The following is a 21,304-nucleotide window of genomic DNA, read 5'->3' as shown; positions in this document are numbered from 1 at the left end:
ATGATTTGTAAATATCCAAACTTATAAACTTATTGTTTCTGATTGAAAAGAGAGAGAAACGCAATTTTCGTCTTTACCTTTCTTCCATCTTCTTCTTCTCTCTCTTTATCATCTTTACCTTTTCTTTGCTTAGAACCCGCCTTCCAAGTTTCTACTCTCCTCCTCATCTTTTTTACATCATCTTCTTTCTTTCCTTTCTTGAGGAGTTGACCAAGGAGTTTCACCTTTTGTCGAGATGAAGATGGAGAAAGAGAGTAAAAGAGAGTCTAAGAAGAGGCCCGAGTGAGCTGACAAAAGCAAGTGAACCTTTTCAAACTAGCACAGTGTTATTTTACCTTTACCCTGTGGTACAACGTGCCTAATGTTACTTTTAGTGAAGCCTTAAAACGAAACGGGCACAAACTTGAATTTTGTTATTTTACTATTTTTTTTGTTGTTTCGCACTTTTTTCATTCAAATTTCGAACCTTCGACCTTCATGTTTACTCGTCATCATTGACTCTTATTTGTTGATCAACATTGACTTTGTTTTTTTTTCTTCAATTGTTTAAGCCTGTTAATTCAATCTCATCATGACAACAATCGGATATCAAACTGGAGTCAACTCTTATTCACATTTTATGCAAAACAGTGCCTCATCACAGGTTAGCCTTACAACCCTATTGGCCTCTTCAACACCCAGCAATACCAATGACACCAACAACCGAAGCACAATGGTTTATCCAGCCAACAACTTGTCCAACCTCAAGACTTCATCTCCAACCATATCAACCTCAACCTCACCTGGATCACCTTTAAACACAAGTCCAGCCAAGAGAATAAAAATTGAACCAAATAATAATGAAAACAATTGCCCGATAATCAATGTTCACAGCAACAACAATCGAAACAACGGCAATGTTAAAAACACTTCGGTCCAAATAACGGCAACCAATTTAATTGTTAACTCTAATTTCCAGCGATCATCAGGTAACATTGAGTCCAACCCTTCGGTTACTCTCATCACAACTGGAGGTAACAACAAAAAGACGACCATTTCACCTTCCATCAACAATTCCAATTCACTTCGTTGTAAACGAAAGGGAGTCAACTCTATTCGTTCAACAGTTTCACCTTCCTTGACATCTCGTCGTTCACTTGTATACTCTTCATCTTCCTCTTCATCCTCATCTTCATCTTCCTCATCAACAACCTCAACCAACTCGACGATAGCACCTATTGCCGTTGCTCGTCGTAATGAACGTGAACGTAACCGAGTTAAAATGGTCAACCTAGGTTTCAATACTCTTCGTCAGCACATACCAAAGCAACAAAAGGACAAGAACAAGAAAATGTCCAAAGTGGAAACACTTCGATCAGCCGTTCAATACATTCGGGAATTACAGCAACTACTAAACAATGATGCTGCCTTGGATCAGTTAGCTTCAGCTCTAAACTCAGTAACTTCAGCAACCTCATTATCACCTTTATCTTCATCATCTTCCCTCTCATCAAGGTAAGAATTTTCATCTTTTTTATTCCCATTTTTTTCTATATTTCAATCAAACAAAAGCAACAAAAAAAGCATTACTTGCGAATCAAAAGTTGCATTCAATTTGTTTTTTTTGCATGAAATTACAATTTGCTTTTGATCAACATAAAACTTTTGCATTATTTGAACATTTTATACTCATGTTTGCTTGTTTTTTTTTTCTTATTTTTTTTCATTTTCTATTTGCTGTTGCTTTTGCATTACTTTTGCATCTTATAATAGTGATGTTATCATGAAAGATGAACCTCATCCTGATGCAAATATCAATCCATCAAGCATGTTATTATGTTCACCCAGTAGTATTGCTTCTCCATCTTCCTCTGTCTCATCACTTTCTCCTTACCATGATTCATCATCATCACATCATTATAATGGATCAATTTCATCTTCAAATCTTTGTTCTTCTTCTTCTCCTTCTTCATCATCGGTTCCTACATCAGTAACGGTAACATCTTCGCTAGTTCACCCAACCAACAACAGTGCATCCATCTCAATCTCATCCTCACCCTCGTCACCATTAACCTCATCACCAACTACTGTAGCCTCAACAGCAACCGTAGTCTCAGTGACGACAGTTAATGATGCATATCATGCCCAGCACTTGCACCACCAACACCACCAACAGCAGCAACAACATGGTCACCATCACTCTGGGCAGCAACTTCACCATCAACAGCAACAACAGCATCATCACCAACAACATCACCAACTTCACCATCATCATCATCACCAACACCAACAACAACAACAACTAAATCTACCTCAAATGCGAACAATGGAATTAAATTCACCAAACTCACCTCATCCAGATCAACTTAGTCCCACTGTTCAACATCACTTGAACCTTCACCATTACCATCAACACCAACACCATCAGCAACAAATCATTAACCATCACCACAACCAACAATCTGCTCAATTTCAACAACAAAACTCGCCCTGTTCAATAATATCGCCCAAATCAATTGCTTCATCTGAAATGTCACCTTACTCTTATGATCAACTGGAACTGGATGCCAAATGTAACCCAGATGAAGGCGACATCTTTGACTTTTCAACTTTACTCTCTTGATGTAAATAAAACCCTTCAAGTATTGAAAAACAAAAATATCAACATTTTTTGCCCCTTTTCTTCCTTTAAAAGTTTTTTTTCCAATCAAATGTAACTTTTTTTCCCCCAAAAACCTTTTTAAGTATTATCAACTTGGCCATGCTTTAAGCAGAAAGAAAAGCTCAAAACAAATATAAATATATAAATATTATCCTATTTTTGTGCGAATTATTTGATAAAGTAAAAGTTCTAGATAATATTATTCATGATTACTATTTTTATATATAAATTTATACATATTTTATAAATAAAGACGAAAAACGTTTTCTTATTTTACTTGTAAATAAAAGACGAAAATGGTTATTACTCAAACAAACTTTACCCATTCATTTAACTCTCATTACTCGCGAAGTATTTAAACGCAATTCAGTAGCGAAAAAAAAAACAGTGAAACAATTTATTCCATTGAATCAATCTCAATTCATTAGGAGAGACTAATGATGAAACGAAATGTTTACAGAAAAAGACAAAAGAAATTTACCATTCTATTGCCGTCATATTCATTAGGAGCGGTAGTTTGACACTCATGTACGGGCTTTTCCCCTATGACATTGGGTGACCTGGGCTTGGCTCCTGTAGACCCGTGGCATTAACTGCCCACCATCATAAGGTTTAAAAGGTCGCCTTCGGAAAACAAAAGATGCGTGATTATATTCGGTGGGTCATTTCCAAATTCATCTTCTGTTTTGACTTCGAGTTTTAGCCTTTTTTCCCGTTTCTACGATAATTTGATCTTGACTGATCATGTTCATGCAAATGAATCAATCTTATTGACAATTTAAATTCTCATTCCTATTCAATCCACCATCATCAATTTCAAGTGTAAATAATCATTTAAATGATATTTAAAACTCTATAACAATTTTGAGTAAACTTTTTTTTCTTTCCTTCATTTTCTGCTTTTTAATTTCAAGACTTTTCAGATTCAATCCTATAAGAGGAGTTTCTTGTTCCGTCATGAGAAACTCTTTATTTGCTTGTTCAGCCAATCATTGAGTCTTTCCTGCTCCTTCATGATATTCAACTTGTTCTTCTTCTTCTTTACCGAGTTTCAATTTTATGCGTTTCAACTTATTTTAAAAGCTACTAAAGTGAAAATTTGATTCAAAACCTGAATATTAAGTGATGTAAACAAAAGAAACAAGTCAACCTTGCGTTCGTTGTTAATCACTTTAATAATATAATGATTAAAGGTTTGAAAAGAGCACAAATGGAATAGCACTTTCAGTGCTTTTCGTAGTTTTTTTTCATTTTAACAACTTAAAGGTATTCGTGATTGGATAATGAATCGAATGCAATTAAAATTGAAAATGAGCAACAAAAAGAAGAAGACAAGAGCGAAAAATGGGAAAAATTAAAATCGAAATGCTTTTTGATTGTTATCTGACAATCGGAATATTAAAACGAATCAAAGTTGACTTGTTGCCTTTTCATGAATCAACATGAATCTTACGTACAAACTCTACGCATTTATTTACAAGCAGTATAGATAAACATGAAAATAATGTTTAAATTTTCAAAATCAATATTTAATTGGAAAATTGGCTTTTTATTGTTGAAAATTTCAAGAATCACACTTAAAGAGAAAACGAATTTTTAAAAATTTCGAATTATATTGAAAATTCCAAGCAAAATTGTTTCAAAATTCAATTATTTTCAGCGACATTCATCAAGTTTCATTTCAAAATAACCAGTATTGATCAGTATCGACTATTGACTTGAAAAATGCTCACTTTGGTCGCTCTTCAAACGGATGTAAAATTGGTCAAAGAAGAATGAAATTTTGTTAAATTTTCAAATTAAATCGAAAGATTTTGAAAGCAAATTTGTTCCGAAACGAGCAGTATCGATGTTTAATTTTAGCGACCTTTGACTCAAAAAATTCTCATTCGAGTCGCCCTTTTTTTAGTTCATTTTTTCTAGCAATGAGTTTAATTTGAGAAAAAGATTTGACTCTTTCCCTTTTACCAACTGGACAGTCATCAATTTCACAAAATAGGTTAGACGATTTGACTATTGACCTGACTCGAAGCTCTAATACCTGTTGTAACTTGTGCAATGGTAACCATCAGAGCCTAACCTTGACATGAAATAACAATAATTAACAAAATAATAACTTGAGACTTTTGTCCCAAGTCGAGCAAAAAACAAAAGAAAAGGTGAATAATAATTATTAATACTTTCAATTTTGCTCCTTTTTTTACACTTTTGTTGGCAAAAAGCGAGAGCAACGACAATATGCAAGATAATTAGATTCATCCTCTTCTCAGATGAGTCTTTCCTCTTTTCTCGCCACTTTGTCCTCTTCATCGTCTCCTTTCCACTCTCTAATCAAACTTTGTCCAAATTATTGATAGGAAAATATCGAAATGCGGCAAAGAAGGGAAAACGAATGTACAAGTATAATAACTACCTTCGCTTCTTCCTCTTACAAGTTCGTCTTTTCCTCATCTCGCCAACATCTCAACATTTCCTCTTCTTCCTCCTTTCTTCAGGTAAACTGCCACCCTCAATCTTACTTTGCTTCCTTTTTGGGCTTCTTCTTCTTCCTTTACCTAAAAGGTCCTTTTGTACACCACTTTACCCCGCACTAAGAGCACCAATTCAATTTGCGAGCAAACTCTTGTCATCATTTTTCCTCATCTCTTTTTCCCTCTTCTTTTCACTCGCCAACCAAAACACATTTCCTCATTCTTTTAACATTATCATCATCATCATCATCGTCCATTACCTTTTCATCTATAAATATGTGCATAAACATTGTCGATACTCGGTATTTACCTGGATAGAGTAAATGTATTTTCTTTCCCTCTTCTTTCAATGTTGATAATTCCAACAAAGGTGAAATTGAGAAAAAATATTAAATTTCATTTTAATCTTTAATGCTAAAGTTACCTTCAACTTTTTTTTCTGCTCCTTTTGGTAATTATATTAATACCTTTCTGTGTCTTGATAACATTGTCCAGTCGTAAGTTGCACATAAAAATTTAAATATCCCATTATTGTAACATGGAAATGGACGACAAATCAAAGGTCAAAAGTGAGCAAACAGAAAATTGCATTAATAAATTGCTGGAAAACGGAAAGAGCAACAGAAAGTAATCAACTTTAAAGGTAAACTCCATTCAAGTTGACAACCAGGAAAAGCTATTATTTCATGGAAATGAGAAAGGTGACAATCAAGTCCATAGATTTTGCCAAATAATAAATCACAAATTCTGATGCTGGTGATCAATTGAAGCTAGAAATGTTATCTTTTACAGACACAATTTTGCAGGTAAATTTTAAAACTCTAAATGTTCACCTCAACTATTGAAAACCAAAAATCGAAAGGTTTAAGCGTCTTTTTTTCAACTTCAACAGCAGTTTGAACTCCAAACACTAAGACAAAATCTAAAGAAAATTATAATTCCAGCTTATTCGAATGTAATATTCAAAACATTTCAGATTGACTGGAAACTCGCACACTGACTAAGCATCATAAAACACAGAATACTAGAATTCAATCAGAATTTTCTTTCTCTTTACAAGTTTCGAGTTCATCAATAGTTTGAAGACTTTTGACTTAAAAACTTCATTTAAGACGTTGTCTTTCATTGACTTATGTGCAACTCAACAGAATTGGATTTTTTAATTTTCCTAAGAAATTTGGATTCTTCATCATGGCGTTTTTATTAAGAATTGAAGTTGTTTCGCGTCCAAAATATTTTGTTTCAAATTCAGCATCTTTTGCAATTGGCGGGAAAAGACGTTGACATAATACATGGAGTTACAGAGCATGTTAGCCAATATTAAGCTCACTTGTTATTGTACATTATAGCCTATTATGCCAACCTTAAGCTCTTCTTGTCAAGTAAATGGAGAAAAAAAAGAAACAGATTTACTTACCTTTTTTTATAGAAAAAAATGCTTCTTTTTTCTTTTAAAATCAAAAGATAAAAGGTAAAGATATAAATCGACCGTTTGTAAAGGTACACGAATCGTCATCGTTTGAGTTTCATTTATTTGCATCTTCAAGTATAATATTAAACAAAAATATTACATTTCCTTATCTTGAAGATATTTTACCAAAGAAATTGTACTTTTTTTGGGTCAAAAAAAGGACAACAAAAATTGTATCAAATAAAAAGCAGTGAAGATTAGCATTAGATTAGAATCTTGAAATGATGATTTTTCTTCAAATTTTCTCAGTTTATCATAAAAAAAGGTAGAAATGGTCCGGAAGTTTAATGTTATTTTTGGGAAATGAGAGAAAAGCAGAGAAAAAAATGTTCATTTTACTTCAAACAAATGTTTATTTCAACTGATTTGGATGTGCGATTAAAGATGAATTGAATGGCAAGAATGATTAACAAGCCAGAAATAATGAATCAAAGCTCTATGGGATAAGATGTTATCGCTTAATTTGAGCTCATTTTCACGAAGCTAAGAAGCACAAGAGGTTGATGAAGAAGAAGCAGAATCAAAGATTAAAGTTTTGAAGTAGGATAAAGTAGATGAAGATGAACAAGAATCTAATTGGTAAAGTAAATGATGAGGATGATAAGGATGGCAAGAAAAGTGTTTAAACATGATGTCTATTGATACCCTTAACATTGATTTCAGTGTTGCTCTTACCTGGCTTTTTGATGGATAAGTTAATTAGAAGTAAACAAAGAAAACAAAGAGTTTTCACGCCTCCAAGATTATTGCAAAAGTAAACAAGGTCTTCTCATCATCATCATCATACCTGAGAAAAGTATGAATGTAAACGCAATTAATTGTTTTGGGCCAAAATCGTGAAAAAATCTCACTCATTTCTCTCACTCATTCAGGTCCATTATACAGGCAACTTTAGACAAACAAGAAGAAGAAGAAGAAAATTCATCAAAACGATGCTCAATATTGAGTTTTTTAGATTACTTTTTTTTCTCACTTTTTCTCTATTCTCTCTCTTTACCTTTCTAGTAATTTTCATAATAAACAAGCCTTTCCCAGTAATGACTTGAATCATCAGTTGACTGTTCATGATTTAGTCTTCAAAATGAAATAATGAAACAACAGGTAAACAACAAAGCAAACAAGGAGTTACTTCAAGCCCATAAACATGCACAACTTTTTTTTGCAGGTAAAATGCAACAGTAAATTGACTTGTGCCTTTTTCAATACATCATTTTCACCTTTTTTTCTCTTCTTTTTTCTTCGTTTTTCTTACCTTTACCTTTCATTGATAATTGCGTTGTTTTGTGCATAAATTCTGTTATCAGTTGAGTTGTCTTCATTTTCACTTTTAGTTTCATTAATTTATCATGTTTCTCCATCCATTATTGTTTGATGAATTAATAATGTAAATAATTTATTGTGGGAAAAAAGAGATGAAAAGTTCATTGAAATTGAACCGATTCAATTTCAAAACAACTTTTACAATTTGATGAAAAGAGGAAATATTTTTATCTTTTACTTTTCATTAAAACTTTTAGTAACTTTTGAGTAGCGTTTTAAATGCATTTTCAGACTGTTTTGTTGTAGCGAATTTGCAAATTCATGGGAATCAGAAATCAGGTCAACAGTTCGAAATATTTTAAGGTTTGGATAATAAAGCTTTTCATTGGCCAAAATCATTAAAGTTTTGAGTTAAAACTGACCTTTTGCACATTCGCAACTCTCCAAACAAAGTTTGTTTCGAAATGAAAGTTGTTGTTATCAACAGGCATTCTGATGGCTTCGTCTGTAATTGACATTTTCAAATGAATTTTCTGAATTTTTCAATGTTTTGAATTTGAGATCGACTCTCAATCGAATCGAAAATTTCGTTGAAAGTGAATCAATTCGTGTTGATGCTCAAATCCATCTGAAAAATTATTCAATGTTAGATGTCAACTTTTCAAAAATCGATTCCAAAAGTGAATCTTCGATTTGAGATTTTCTCTCTTCTTATTTGCAATAGTTGCTAGTAACTTATTTGAGCCTAGAAATGTTTGATTAGATGAAATTTTAAACTCGAAACGGTTGTTTTCCTCTACTTTACATGTCATTGCTTTAATTGGTTAAAAACATGAAAACATTCAATAATCAGATTAGAGGCTGGATGAGTTTATCTTTTGTACCAATAACAGTAAAGGTGGTTGAACAATTAATTTCATCACAATATGGATCCTATTAAAGCTAAACTCTATGCTCAAGTTTATTGATAACTTTATGATAACCTTAATCATCATCTTCATCTGGCCAAAAATAGCATTGAATGTACACATTGATTCAATAATGATATTATCAACAATCATAATGGTAATAATTTATAGTGAATATCAATAATGAGACAAAGTGTATTATTATTATTTATTTGAGGATTAGCTGATGATGGCGAGAGTCAGCAAGCAAAGTAAAAGAATGGGGAAAACACATAAAGAGCATTAATATTGGTAGAAAAGGTAAAAGGTTGAAACAACCAGGTTGCTTGTCTTTGTACTCATTTCTAGCATTAATAAGCAACAATGTTTTCCTTGGCCTCCCTTTTACCTGATCTTCATTTGATTTACGGTATTAAGTTTAAAATTAAACACAAAGTGTGCTTATGCTGATGAGGACAAGAGAGCGAGCGAGAGAGAGAAAGTTTTGTCGAGTCTGTCAATTGTAAGCTAATTCGTAAAGCTCGATTGAGGTCTTATTCAAGTCTTCGCAGTGCGCCTTTTCTAACCACCAACCATCAAAACCATCAAATGCAACTTTTTATAAACCATTTATGTTTCAATTGAAAGGTGGTTCTGCCGATGTTGCACGAGTTTCACTTTTCTCTCTCTCTTAATGTGCATTCATTGACAGAGATTGACCAGAAAATTATGAATTGAGGCTTGAAAACTTTACTTACAAAGGTAGCACATCTGAACATATGGCACCTTCGCACTTTCATCTCTTTTTCCCTCTTCTTTTTTTTCACTCTCTTCTTTCCTCTCCCTACTTACCAAGAGTACAAGAACCGTTTAAAAGGTAATCTTTACCTTTTCAAAGGTTGTATCTATTTTGGCAGAAGAAGAAGAAGAAGAAAAAGAAAGGGAAAACAAACTCGAGGTGCGGAGGTGAGAGTGACTGACCTGGGATAGACGATAGCGCATTAATACTTTACAAGATTGGAAAAGTTTTTTTCTTCAATGAAAAGGAAAAGTTTTCTTTTCTCGGTCATCTTCAAGTAACAGCAGCACATTGATAATGGTCAGTAGTTGTTGTTGATGGCAATGATGATGATGTTACCAATAATAATAAAAGTAAAAGTTTAATGTCTTTCAATGAAATTATATGTAAAATCCTTTCTCCTCCCACAACAAGGTAAAAGACCTTTATTCATATTTAAACTTTCTTGGTTTTTGCTGTCGAATGAAAGGTAAAAATTTAAATGTTAACACCCACCAATTACACATTAACAGTTGGTCTATTTTTGGGTCAACAATAAAGGACAACAGTGGACAATGGAAAGATGACCAGCACATGACAAGGACCAGGTAAGGTCAAGAAAATGTGTTTATTGTGGTTGTTCATTTTGTTTATTTTCTTCTTCTTCTTCTTCTCAAATACAAGCTTTGCTCAACCATGAACTTTAATTCAATCAATAATTGTTGATAATGCTGACCTAAATGACCTTTAACCAGAACAACAACAAAAAGTAAAAACTGTCACTTTTCTTGTATAAAAATGGAAAAGAAAAGAAGAGAGAAAAAAAACATTTTCTCTTTCAATGAAATGATGATCATGAACACACCCTTATCATGGCGAAAGTAAACCCTTTTCTTGTTGTTCAATGCATTTTAACCTTTTACAGTTTCATTTAAATGGCTTCAACAAAAGACTCTTGTCAAGGGCTGGAAAAACTTTATGGTCACTCTGGAATCGATTGTGGAAGAAAATCGAAAAATTGCCATGAAATGGAGCGCTTTCAAGTGTCTTTCCAAGTGACCTTTTCAAGTGAGTCCAAAGAAGTGAGAAAAGTTGCCTTTGAAAGCCTTTGATCACTTGGAATAATTCATTGAAATTATTGTTGTTTAACTCTTGATGGTTGAGGCGTTTGTACTCATTTGAACAGCCTTATTAAGGGGTTGGACCACCTTGAATAACAACAGACTTTAACTTTATTCAGTCACAACTTTAGTTATTTATGTTTGCGCTTTTGAATCACAATTAACCTTGACCTTCTCTGGGGTTAATCAACAACACGGGCCAAAACTGAGCAAACCTTGAATAATAAATTATCTTCATTTGGGCAAAAGTGAATCAAGAAGAAAAAGTAAAATTTCAAAAGAAATTCTTTTCTTTTTCTTTACCTCTGATTGATTTCAAGATTAATCATTAATCTATTCACTTTCATGATTAATTGGACAAAGTTTTTTTGCAACAAATTTACATTCCTCAGAACAAGAAAAGGCCGAAAATGGACTTTGCCAACCTTTTCGACTAATTGCCTTCATATTTAATTTAATGAGTTGACCTCTTCTTGTTACTGTTTAATCATGAAGCACGATCATGATGTTAATTAATTAACTGAAACAAGCATAAAGGTTGAAACTGTCAAACTTGTTTTGTTGTAAACACAAAAAGTTGATAGGAAATGAAAAGTATATGCAAAGCTCATGAAAACTCTGTGATATTAATTTGTTAACACAAAAGAAGTGAACAGTTGCGTGAATAACTTGAGCAACATTCCTTGATGAATCGTTTCTCATTTGAATAATTTATTATACTAATAATAGCATTTTAATGATGAAAACTTGGCTTTACTAGAAGTAAGAATATCATAATTAAGAGAAATTTGATAAATTTTCATAAATTATTTTTTGTTGAGTTTTTTGGGATTTACTAACTTTTTTAATTGTTGATGTGAAAAGCTTGCAAGTAGCACTAATCAAACAATGGTGAAAAACGGTTGTAAAATGGTTCAACTGATGAGCCCAGTAAATTTCATGGAATCAATCAAAAGATGAAATGTTTCACAACCTTTAAAGGTGAGGTTATCATTCAGGTAAAAGTGAACAATATAAATGGTCTTTTGCAACTTTTACTGCTATTCAATAGCCATAGACAATTTGATTGAATCACTTCAACTTTGAAGACCACCCAATCAACCACAAACAAAACATTAAAGTGCAACAGTTTGGTGGTCTTGGGTGCTTCACTTTCAATTTTTATAAACTTCAATGAATTCAAAGCAAAAACTTTCATTCATCAAATTTAGAAAACAGAAATTTTCAAAATTTCCAAATTCTTTTCCATTCTTAAGAAGAAAAAAAAGTTTCCAAATGACATTAATTTCGTTGATCGAACTTAAATTTCCATTCGAATGCAAAAACTCTTTTAACTTCGGAACACTGGAAACATTTTGGTGAGTCAACATTCGATTTCAGTGTTTTAATGTTGAACATTTGAACATTTATTGATGAAATCTTTTCAAATGATCATCTTTTTTATTTGCCTTATGTTTATCATTTTTGCATAAAACCACTTTGAGCCAACATTGTTTTAATGTGCTTATCGATGAGGTTCGTGGGTCACGGGTAACTGGACAAGTCACGATGATTGAATGAAGAGAAAGGCAAAACTGCACCAACTAATCTTGAAGTAAGAAAAGGATTCTTGTTCATTTAATATTACATTTCTTCTTCTTCTTCTTCTTCTTCATCAACATATCCTTGGCTCAACTTATTGCCACAAGTCACGATGTTAAATAAACGCAACACTCCAAACGCAACACCATTTAAGATAACTTGTGAAACAATCGAAAAGTGGGCAAAAAAAAGAAAATAGAATCAACATTTAAATATTATCCTCCTCCTACTTTACCATCATCCTCATCATTCTGTGGATAACAACAAACACTGTAACCATCAATATTGCAAGATCAATTAAATTGGTCAAACGCCTTTCACTGAAACCATGTAACCCTGTTCATCATTGCATCTCCTCCGCCCTCTCTATTACCAAATATCACGTATCGAACGTAAAAAAGTAAATCATTTTTTTTTGGCGATCGGTTGAGCAAACGCCAAACTGTGGTTTCGCCTGTGTTTATTCACTCGACCAACTGATTGCCTCCTCACCAATCAACTAATTAACTTTATCTCTTCTCCCAGTAAAGTCCCTCTAATCTGATCACTTTTTACCTTGAGCTATATTGGTAAGACTTTATTGGTCTCTAATTGATGGAAGGCAACAAATGATTTTGTTTTACCTTTTCTTTTTCTTTTCGTTGTAAACACAAGAAACTGGTGCACTTTGACCTCAATAGGTTGACCCTATCCAAAGGTGAAACGGGTACAAAATTATTCCTTCCGTTTCTTTGGGTAAACCCGTGAGCACCAAGAAAACACGAACAAAATGATCCAAGATTAACTTGATCATATTCTCACTGATCGTGTTTTCCGTTTACTTTTCATCTCGTGATGATCATCATTAACGATGTAACCTTTTCTATATCTGCTTTCGGGTTTACATTACAATGGCACCAAAGGTAAACTCCATTTGTTTTGCCTTTTCGTTGATGGCTCATTGTCTCTGGTAAACTCATGAATATGGTTATCCAAAGTTTTGTTTTTCCTAGTTTCCCATCATTCTGTCGCCATCATTATCATGTATATAATATTTCAATGATGACACGACTCAACAAGGAAAAGAGCAACAAAAGTATCATCACTTTGCACGCAGGTTAACCTTTCATTTATTCACCAAGAGATGAAGGGAAAGGTCAAGTTGTAAAATTGTTTCCTCTTCCGAGTTAAACTTTTGGGTGCAAAAATTTTTCATCAAAACTAGCAAAAAGTTTCTCACAAACGATAGCGTTAAACAGTGATTACAGGAAGTAAAATTGTATTAATCAATCAACGAAACAAAAGTTTAAAATTCGTTTAATTTTCCACCAACAAAAAGCGTAAACTTTTCTCAAACAAATAGATTTGAAAACAAAATGGAATAACATATTCACTCCAAAATGTTTCAAACGCTCACAGCACCAGCAAAATAAACGGAAATCAAAATAGTCCTAAAAGCGTGCAAATCGAAAAGTAACTCGAAATCATGTCCAAAGAATCGTAATCGTTCAAAATCAACATCGAATCGTTCATTAAAGTTGACATTTAAAACCAACATTATACCTTTAATGAAAAAAGCAAATGCTTTTTCAAGCAAAATCTTTCGAAATTTAAATTCGCAAAAACTTTAGCTGTTCCGTTTTTACTCTTGAAGGCTCTGCTTATCATGGATACTCAACTCCTCAACAATTAAGCCTGTCAATTGCAATTAATCTGCTACTTCTACTGTTACTTGGTTAACTTGAACGAGACTCAACTCAGATTGATTATTTAATTACTCTAGATAATATCATCGTTAAGTTTAATCATGCAAAGGAGGCAAGTTTAACAAGAAAATAAATCTTTTTCATCATCATTTTGATCCCATTGAATCTAGAGAGAATCAAGATTAGAAGGTAAAAAAGATTAAAAAAGAGTAGCAATGAATTGTTCGTGTTCAGGTACACCTCATGAGAAGGTAAACTAAAAAATTTTGATATGATTATCCATGCTTTGATCATCATCTTCATCAAACCCTCTCAATTTACTTGGCAATCAACGTTAACGAAAACACAATAACAATTATCAGTAAACGAAGAAGAACAAGAAAAAGTAAAAACAAAAACAAGATAAATAACCAGTAAAGTTACGGTAAGTTAACTTTTGGTTAACCAATTTTTAAGAGTATTATGATTATCATTAGATGAGGTTGATTAAAATTTACAGTTTATGAGTTTGAAATTTGGAATGAAAAAGAAGACTAAAAGTTGAATGAAAAAAAGGTAAAAATTTTGCCCAAAATAATAGATTAATAATCATCTACTGCACTATACTTAACCAGTGAAGGTTGAACAAGAACTTGGCTTTTACCTTGGTTAATAAAATTACCTTGTGAGTTAATTACGTCTTAATGAGAAAGAAAAAGATGAGGATGAAAAGAATAATTTTCATCCCATTTCCTTCATTTTTGTTATTCTTCAACGAAAAGAAGGAAAAAAAATGAAAAATCAGTTTGATTTACATTTGAAGGTGGTTTTGAGGAGGTTATAGATAGTGTATTGGGCAGTTCAATCGTGAACTCATTAGATTAAAATGGAAACGATGAGGATGATGAAGACGATGAAGAAGCATCGCTAATTAAGAGGTTAACTTGACTTGTATTCATTATCTGATTAAAGGTAAAATATGGAGAAAAAGAAGAACATTGAAAAAACATTTTTACCTCAAGCCTTTCAATGTGCCAAAAACAATGCCATCTATCAACTGGAAACCAAGTTGAGTTTTGATTCGATTGCCGACATTGGTGATAAAAGTTGTGTGCAAATGCTGGTAGCTCGTAAGTAAGCAGTGTTGGGTTAATCGGTGCAATATTGAATGTTTTGTGTGTTCAACTTTTGTTTGAAAATTTGAAATTCAAGTAGTAAAAGTTGCGCACTTTTCAAGTCTTTTAGTTTTTCGCTTGCAAATGAACATTGAAAAAGGTTGAAATATCAAATATCATTGGCCCATTATTGCTCTTGAATTTCAATGAATCGTTCTTTTGAAATCGATGAATTCAATGAATCGGCTACCTGAATGTTGACCTTCATTGACCAGGTTCATATTACACTGACCGCTTTGTGCTCTTCAACTTGAAACCAATGCTTTTAGTCTCGACTAACTTTACAACGGAATCAAAGTGTTATGTCGGTTGAGTAAAATTCAAACCGAAAAAAACTTTTATAAAAAAAAGTTGTACGTCAACCAAGTGTTTAATTTCACCTCGTGTCAGGAAAAAAGTAAAAGTGCACAAGAATAGATGCCCAGTGTTATCAATACATAATACCTTCAAGAAGAAAGGTAAAGAAAAAAAGACGGAAATTATCGATGGCAAAAAAAGTGAGATCTGTTGAGCAGTAATAACAAGCATTTATCGAAACTTGACGCAATAAAAAAAATGAGTCGCAAAAAAGGTCGTCTGCGCTGTTTTTCCCTCTTCTGTTTACTCTCTACTGTTGCATAACTAAACTCATATGCAAGTTTGTATTACAAGTTGAAGGGGGAAACCTGGTTTATCCTCAGTTAGGAAAACAGTATTTGATAACATAGTTATTGTTATCTTACCTGATCCTATTCTGAGCAGCTCATTTTACTCTCTCAAGTCTATTTGCAATGAGAGAGAGAGAAATGAGTGAGTCGACAGGCTCGTGCGTGTGTTGGCACAAAACAGTCTGTTCAGTGTCTAACCTGTGTATATGTTTCTCTCCCTCTTCTCTCTCTCTCTTCTGTTGTCTTCAACTTGGCTCGCGACTTTTTATCAAAAGCAAAGTCGAAGAAGCCTGAAAAGGATAACATTAAAGTGAAGGAGAAGAAAGCCTGAATAGAGAGAAGAGGTTTTTTTGGAGGAAAGACCCTGGACCATCTGTTAATATCTCTGTGTCTTTAAACTATTGAAACCATCTGTCAATGGCTTTTACTTGTTTCTTACCTTTGCACTCTCCTGTGTAATAATAATCTTTGAAAAGCTTTTCGCTCGTGCCAACGTCACAATCTTAAATAATTATTCTACCATCTTTTATTATTGTTGAAACGATCAAACATTAAACTGATTATTGATAATGTTTTATTGAAAGTAACCTGTGTCACAAAATATGGCACATTTGCAACCTTTGGTTTCAGTTTTTTTTTCCTCATTTCATTATAACCAGAGGGTTCAATGAATATATTAATGTTTTGCCTTTGCATTGATTGAATCAAATAATTTTTTTATCGAAAATTTTTTAATCATTTCCACTGAATTGATATTGAACATTGAAAGTTGATTAACTTTTGCTTCTCTTAATGCTACTATTTGCTGTTCTACTCTCATCAGCCCTAAGGTTAAATGAAAACAAAATGATGGACAGTTTGTAATAAGCAACATTTACCTGATTCACCTAAGCAATGTTTACCGTGAAAATGTGCGCCAGATTAACAAATTGACCATAAGTGTAAAAATGAAGGTGAAGATGAGAGAGAAGAGAAAAGAAATGGAAAAAAGATAATTTTTAATGAACCAACGGAAAACAAAATGCTTACAGTAACAAGTATTGAAAATGAATTAACCATTTAACAAGATTACGATTGTGGCCCATTTACCTGCGGCTCACTTACCTATTGCTTACACTTTTCACCATTTCCATCGTGATTCACGAATTGATTTTCCTCTTTGCCAAAGACCTTCCCTCAAGTTGAAACAATCTTGCAAATCATTTGCTTTCAGTAAAGCTATTAAGGTGTCTCATGATGGCTTATCCTTGATTGTTTTTCACTGGGCTCAACAATTGTTGACGGGTTTCGAATTTTTGGCCTTTTCGAAGAACAATTTAATTCAGTTTTAGATTGCAATAAATTATGATTATTTCATAGTTTTAAAGACTTTTTAAAGACATAAAAATTCCGAATTAGAAAAAAAGCAATTTCTCCCGGAATGAAAGAATCGCAAAACTTATTATTCTTATTTAACTTAAATTAATTATTCTTCAAAAATCTAAAAATTCGAAAATCCGTTTTCTATTAGCTTGTGGAATCAGAGATAACCAAGGATCAATCTTCATGAGACACTTGATAAAAGTCTAACCTCAACACGATAATGTGCAACACTATTTATGGCTTCGATGAAACAAAAAGATTGCGTTCCTTTGATTTGGTGTTGGGCAAGTTTGACAATGTTTATCTGATAAGCAGATAACCTTTGATCTGACCATCTCAAGACATACAATCATGCGGTCTGTTGATTAGATAATTGGAACTCCAACAGGGAAGGATAAAGACTCAATCAAGTGGAGAAGGTTTTCAACGATCAAATTAATGTCCCGAAAATTATCACAGATCCAATCAACACAAGCTCAACTCCTGGTGATTTCACGAGGTACAAGATTTGAACAGACCTTTGAAAGTGAAAGAAAGCAAAACAACTAAAAATGTCAACCAATTTCTTGACCATTATTTGCGACTCTTTGCATTTAACCAAGTAATGGGTAAACCACCCAGAGAGCACAACAACTGAACGCCCTTCCCTGCATAATCATTTGATTGCAGCATAAAAAATTTTACTTGCAATAATTGAATTAATGGTTGAAAAGATGCTCACTTTTGACCTTATCGAACCTTGGTCAACAAAGGTCCTTTGAAGGACAACTTGTTATTGATGCTCAAGATAAAGGAAAAAATTTTTTTTCGATTTTTCACTCTTTTTGGTTCATTGGATAGCTTCAGATGATTTGACGTGCAATATTAATAAATTAATAAAAAAATGTTTTTGTCCAACCTTTTGCTATTACAAAGGAAACTGACGAACAAACAAAAAAAGGTAAAAATTGCGCAGCGCAACAAAACTCGTGAAACAGTGGAAACTGTTGAAGAGCCAAAAGTTTCATTGTTACTTGGATTATTACCATTCTGTTGTAACATGGAGCAACTTGATTGTCGGACCTTTTTTGCGCCCTTGTCAACTTGCATCAAAAGTATAGATTGTCAGACTAAACGGAAATGACCTCGTCACCCTGCCGAGTCCTTTCAACCTTTTTTTCGTGCTTCTTTCCATTCCACTGTATATTCACTGTTGAATTGCCTGTAACCACAAGCGGTGGTATGACTGTATAATGACTTGTGTAGAGAGAGAGAGAGACCTTGTTACAGGCTTCCAGCAACGTTTGCAATCTTTTATCATCATCTTTACCAAGAACACCATGAATATTTAAATATGAATTGGACGAACAAGAAAAAAGAAGTAAAAAAAACACAATTTACCTTTGATCTTTTTCTTCTCCTTATTAGCATTATTTTTTTTAATATTGTTATAACTTTTCTTCTTCTTCTCTCTTTTTATCATCCAATTTTTTATTATCTTCATCTTGTTAGTACATGGATTAGGAATAAAGGTACAAAACGATGATGATACAAATACTTTTATTGGCCCACAAAAAGAGAGGATAATTGACAAATGGAATCATTTGAATAACGTTGAGTTCAATTAAAGTTGAGCTTTAGTTTAGTCAACAGTTGACTCGACAAACTAAAGTAAAACTCGAAAGGTGCTCATGTTACATCAAACCGTCTTCAAGCTGCTTCTTCGTCTAATTAGCCTTTCAACAATAAGTGTGCAAAATTACGCCAAATTCATTGCAAACTTGACCGAGTTTTGTCAACACTTTTCGATGAAACACGAAAATTTAGTTTTAGCATTTATTCAAACCCAATTTCAAAGCAACTTGATTACAACCAAATATTGGTCCATTTTTTGGCCAATCATAATGACCACAATCAGGTGATGGCATAAATTTCAGACGAACCAAAGATTGGTAAAAGTACAAAAGTCTTTGTTTAAATGTATTAATGACTTTCGAAGGCAAACAAAGCCAATTTTTTTCTAAAAAATGAAAATCTAAAAAACTCTTTTTTTCCTCAATTTTTTACTCTTTTCCACTTCGACTTGACCTAACCTTTTTACTGCTCTTTAATTACTATATCTGGTCAACTCCTGCAAGATCTAAACTCTTTCTTGCCTTTACTGAGCCTCAATTACAGTGTTTAATTTTGCTTTATTATGGTTGTTTAAGGTTACAAAAGAATTGAAAATTGAAATTGAAAAAGTTAATCAAGGAAGGAAAGGCAAACCTGAGAAACATAATTCATAACTTTTGGAACTTGAAACTTTTTCGATGAGAAGAGTTGATTATAGTTTACAGTAAATATTAATAAACTGATAATTTGCGCTAATTGGGAATTGAAATGAAACATTGGCTGGTAATGATGATACACAATATATTATCATTAGCAGTAGCTTGATAATGTGAAAAAAGGAGAGGAAAAGGAAAGTGAAACTAGAAGCTTGAGAATCGCTTTTTTGCAAGTAAATTGAATCCTCCTTTTGCTGCTATTCATTTCACTTTCTTGTTTTGTCAGGAAACTCCTTCAAGGAGGAACATGAAGTGTGCTGCAATGAATTTGAGACTAATGATAACAATAACATGACAGATAATAAAGAAAATTATTATCGATAATAATGTTAATGGTGATAAATAATTTGAGACTTTTTTTTGTGTTTTTTCTACTTCTTCTTCTCTTGTTGCCTCACTTTTACCTTAAGGGGTTAAATCAGCACGCGTTGTTGGTACATCACATTATCAGCGTCAAGCCCGCAAGGTGTCAATAAAGGTAAGAAGACAAGAAACTCTTAATCTTGAGGCTCTGTTCACTTTGCATTTCATTGAGGAAACTTGTTAATTATCTTTCATTCATAAGACAAATGAGTTCTTGAGTTGCGAGTTTCAAAAGAAATGAGGTAAAATAGGAAAATTGTTGCTATTATCAAAGCCAAAGTTTAACTTGATTGCGGCTAATCAACTTTTATTTACCATTAATATTAATTTGATATCAATTTCACCCAAATGCAATTATTTGCTTTTCCTTTCTTCTTTCAGTTTCTTTTGAAAAAAATCAAATCTCCATTTAGTCACCTTCTGATAAACGATTTAACAAGATTTCCCTGAAAAATTTATGTTCAAGTATCAATCGACTTTTAATTGCTCCAAAAATCACTTTGGTAATTGAAAAATTAGTCAAAGAAACTCAGAAAATCAGAAAAAAAACTTTTATAGAGAATAGTTTTGCTCGATTCAATTTTTCATTGTACTAATATATCGTTATGTGGGCTAAACTTTTATATTGTTCAATTCAGTTTGAAGACAGTCTTGATGGACAAGTTGAATTTGATGTTTTTTCATGTGACGCTCATTCCAATTACGTTTATATCGATTATATACAATTCAATTAATTGAAACATTTTCTTCGACTAATTGAAAAAACTTCAATGATTGATGAGAATATATTTTTGTATAAAAAAAGTAAAGTATTGACACAAATGAATATTTCATTTTGATTAGTTTTATGGTCAATCGTTTGACATAAATGGTAAATATTGAGTCACTCAACCCAAGTGTGCTTTTTATGTTCATTTCTCTAAGGTATTTTCAGGGCATTTGGAAGTTCATGAAAATGATTCCAGTGTTTAAGAAAATCTTTACGCTCTCAATCCGAACCTTTTGCAGTGTCGTTTTTTCCTTTCAGTTGTATCTGTTGACCCAAAATTATCTTCAATTTAATGTTCGTAAAGAAGTTACCAATTATATTGCGAATCAAATTGAACTGCCTGAAATTCATATTCTAATTCCTTATCAGTTCGCGTTTGATATTAACTTTTTGAAACGAAAATATAAATCAAGCTTCGAGTCAACTTGCATGTATTTTACAGGGAAGAAGGACTGCGATGACCACATAACGAATGCCGTCTTATTTTCTAAAGAATTTGGCCCATCTTTGTTATTATCTGATATTGCCAAGCACTCGTATCCGATTGAAAAGTTTTTATCGAGACTTCATTGGTCTGAATCAGAAGAGGATCCACTCGAGATTGGTGAATGTAGATTAAAACGTAGAGCTTCAGCAGCATATTTAGTTCTGGTGATTTCGTGCTTGGACTCGACTGGGTCACCAATAAAAGTATCACGAGCAAGAGCCGCTGTCTACAGTGCAAACTATTTTTTAGGATTTCCTTTGAATGCGACGGCAATGCTAGTGAAACTCGTTTATCCGGGAAAGGCTTTGGTTGAAGACA

General features: G+C 32.9%; 1 protein-coding gene across 1 annotated transcript; it reads left to right on the top strand.

Moving 5' to 3' along the window:
- Positions 1-329: 329 nt before the first annotated feature.
- LOC107370290 (uncharacterized) lies at positions 330-2,957 on the top strand. Its single transcript, XM_015938285.3, has 2 exons — positions 330-1,494; positions 1,753-2,957. Exons 1-2 carry the CDS (start codon positions 572-574, stop codon positions 2,600-2,602), a joined length of 1,773 nt encoding a protein of 590 aa, XP_015793771.1. The 5' UTR covers positions 330-571; the 3' UTR covers positions 2,603-2,957.
- Positions 2,958-21,304: the final 18,347 nt, after the last annotated feature.

Source organism: Tetranychus urticae, chromosome 1 (assembly GCF_039701765.1).
Source record: "Tetranychus urticae isolate SD_2017Ah chromosome 1, NJAU_TeUrti_SD_1.0, whole genome shotgun sequence".
Classification (NCBI taxonomy): domain Eukaryota; kingdom Metazoa; phylum Arthropoda; class Arachnida; order Trombidiformes; family Tetranychidae; genus Tetranychus; species Tetranychus urticae.
The sequence above is the reverse complement of the archived record's forward strand: the minus strand, read 5'-3'. Positions and strand labels throughout refer to the sequence as shown.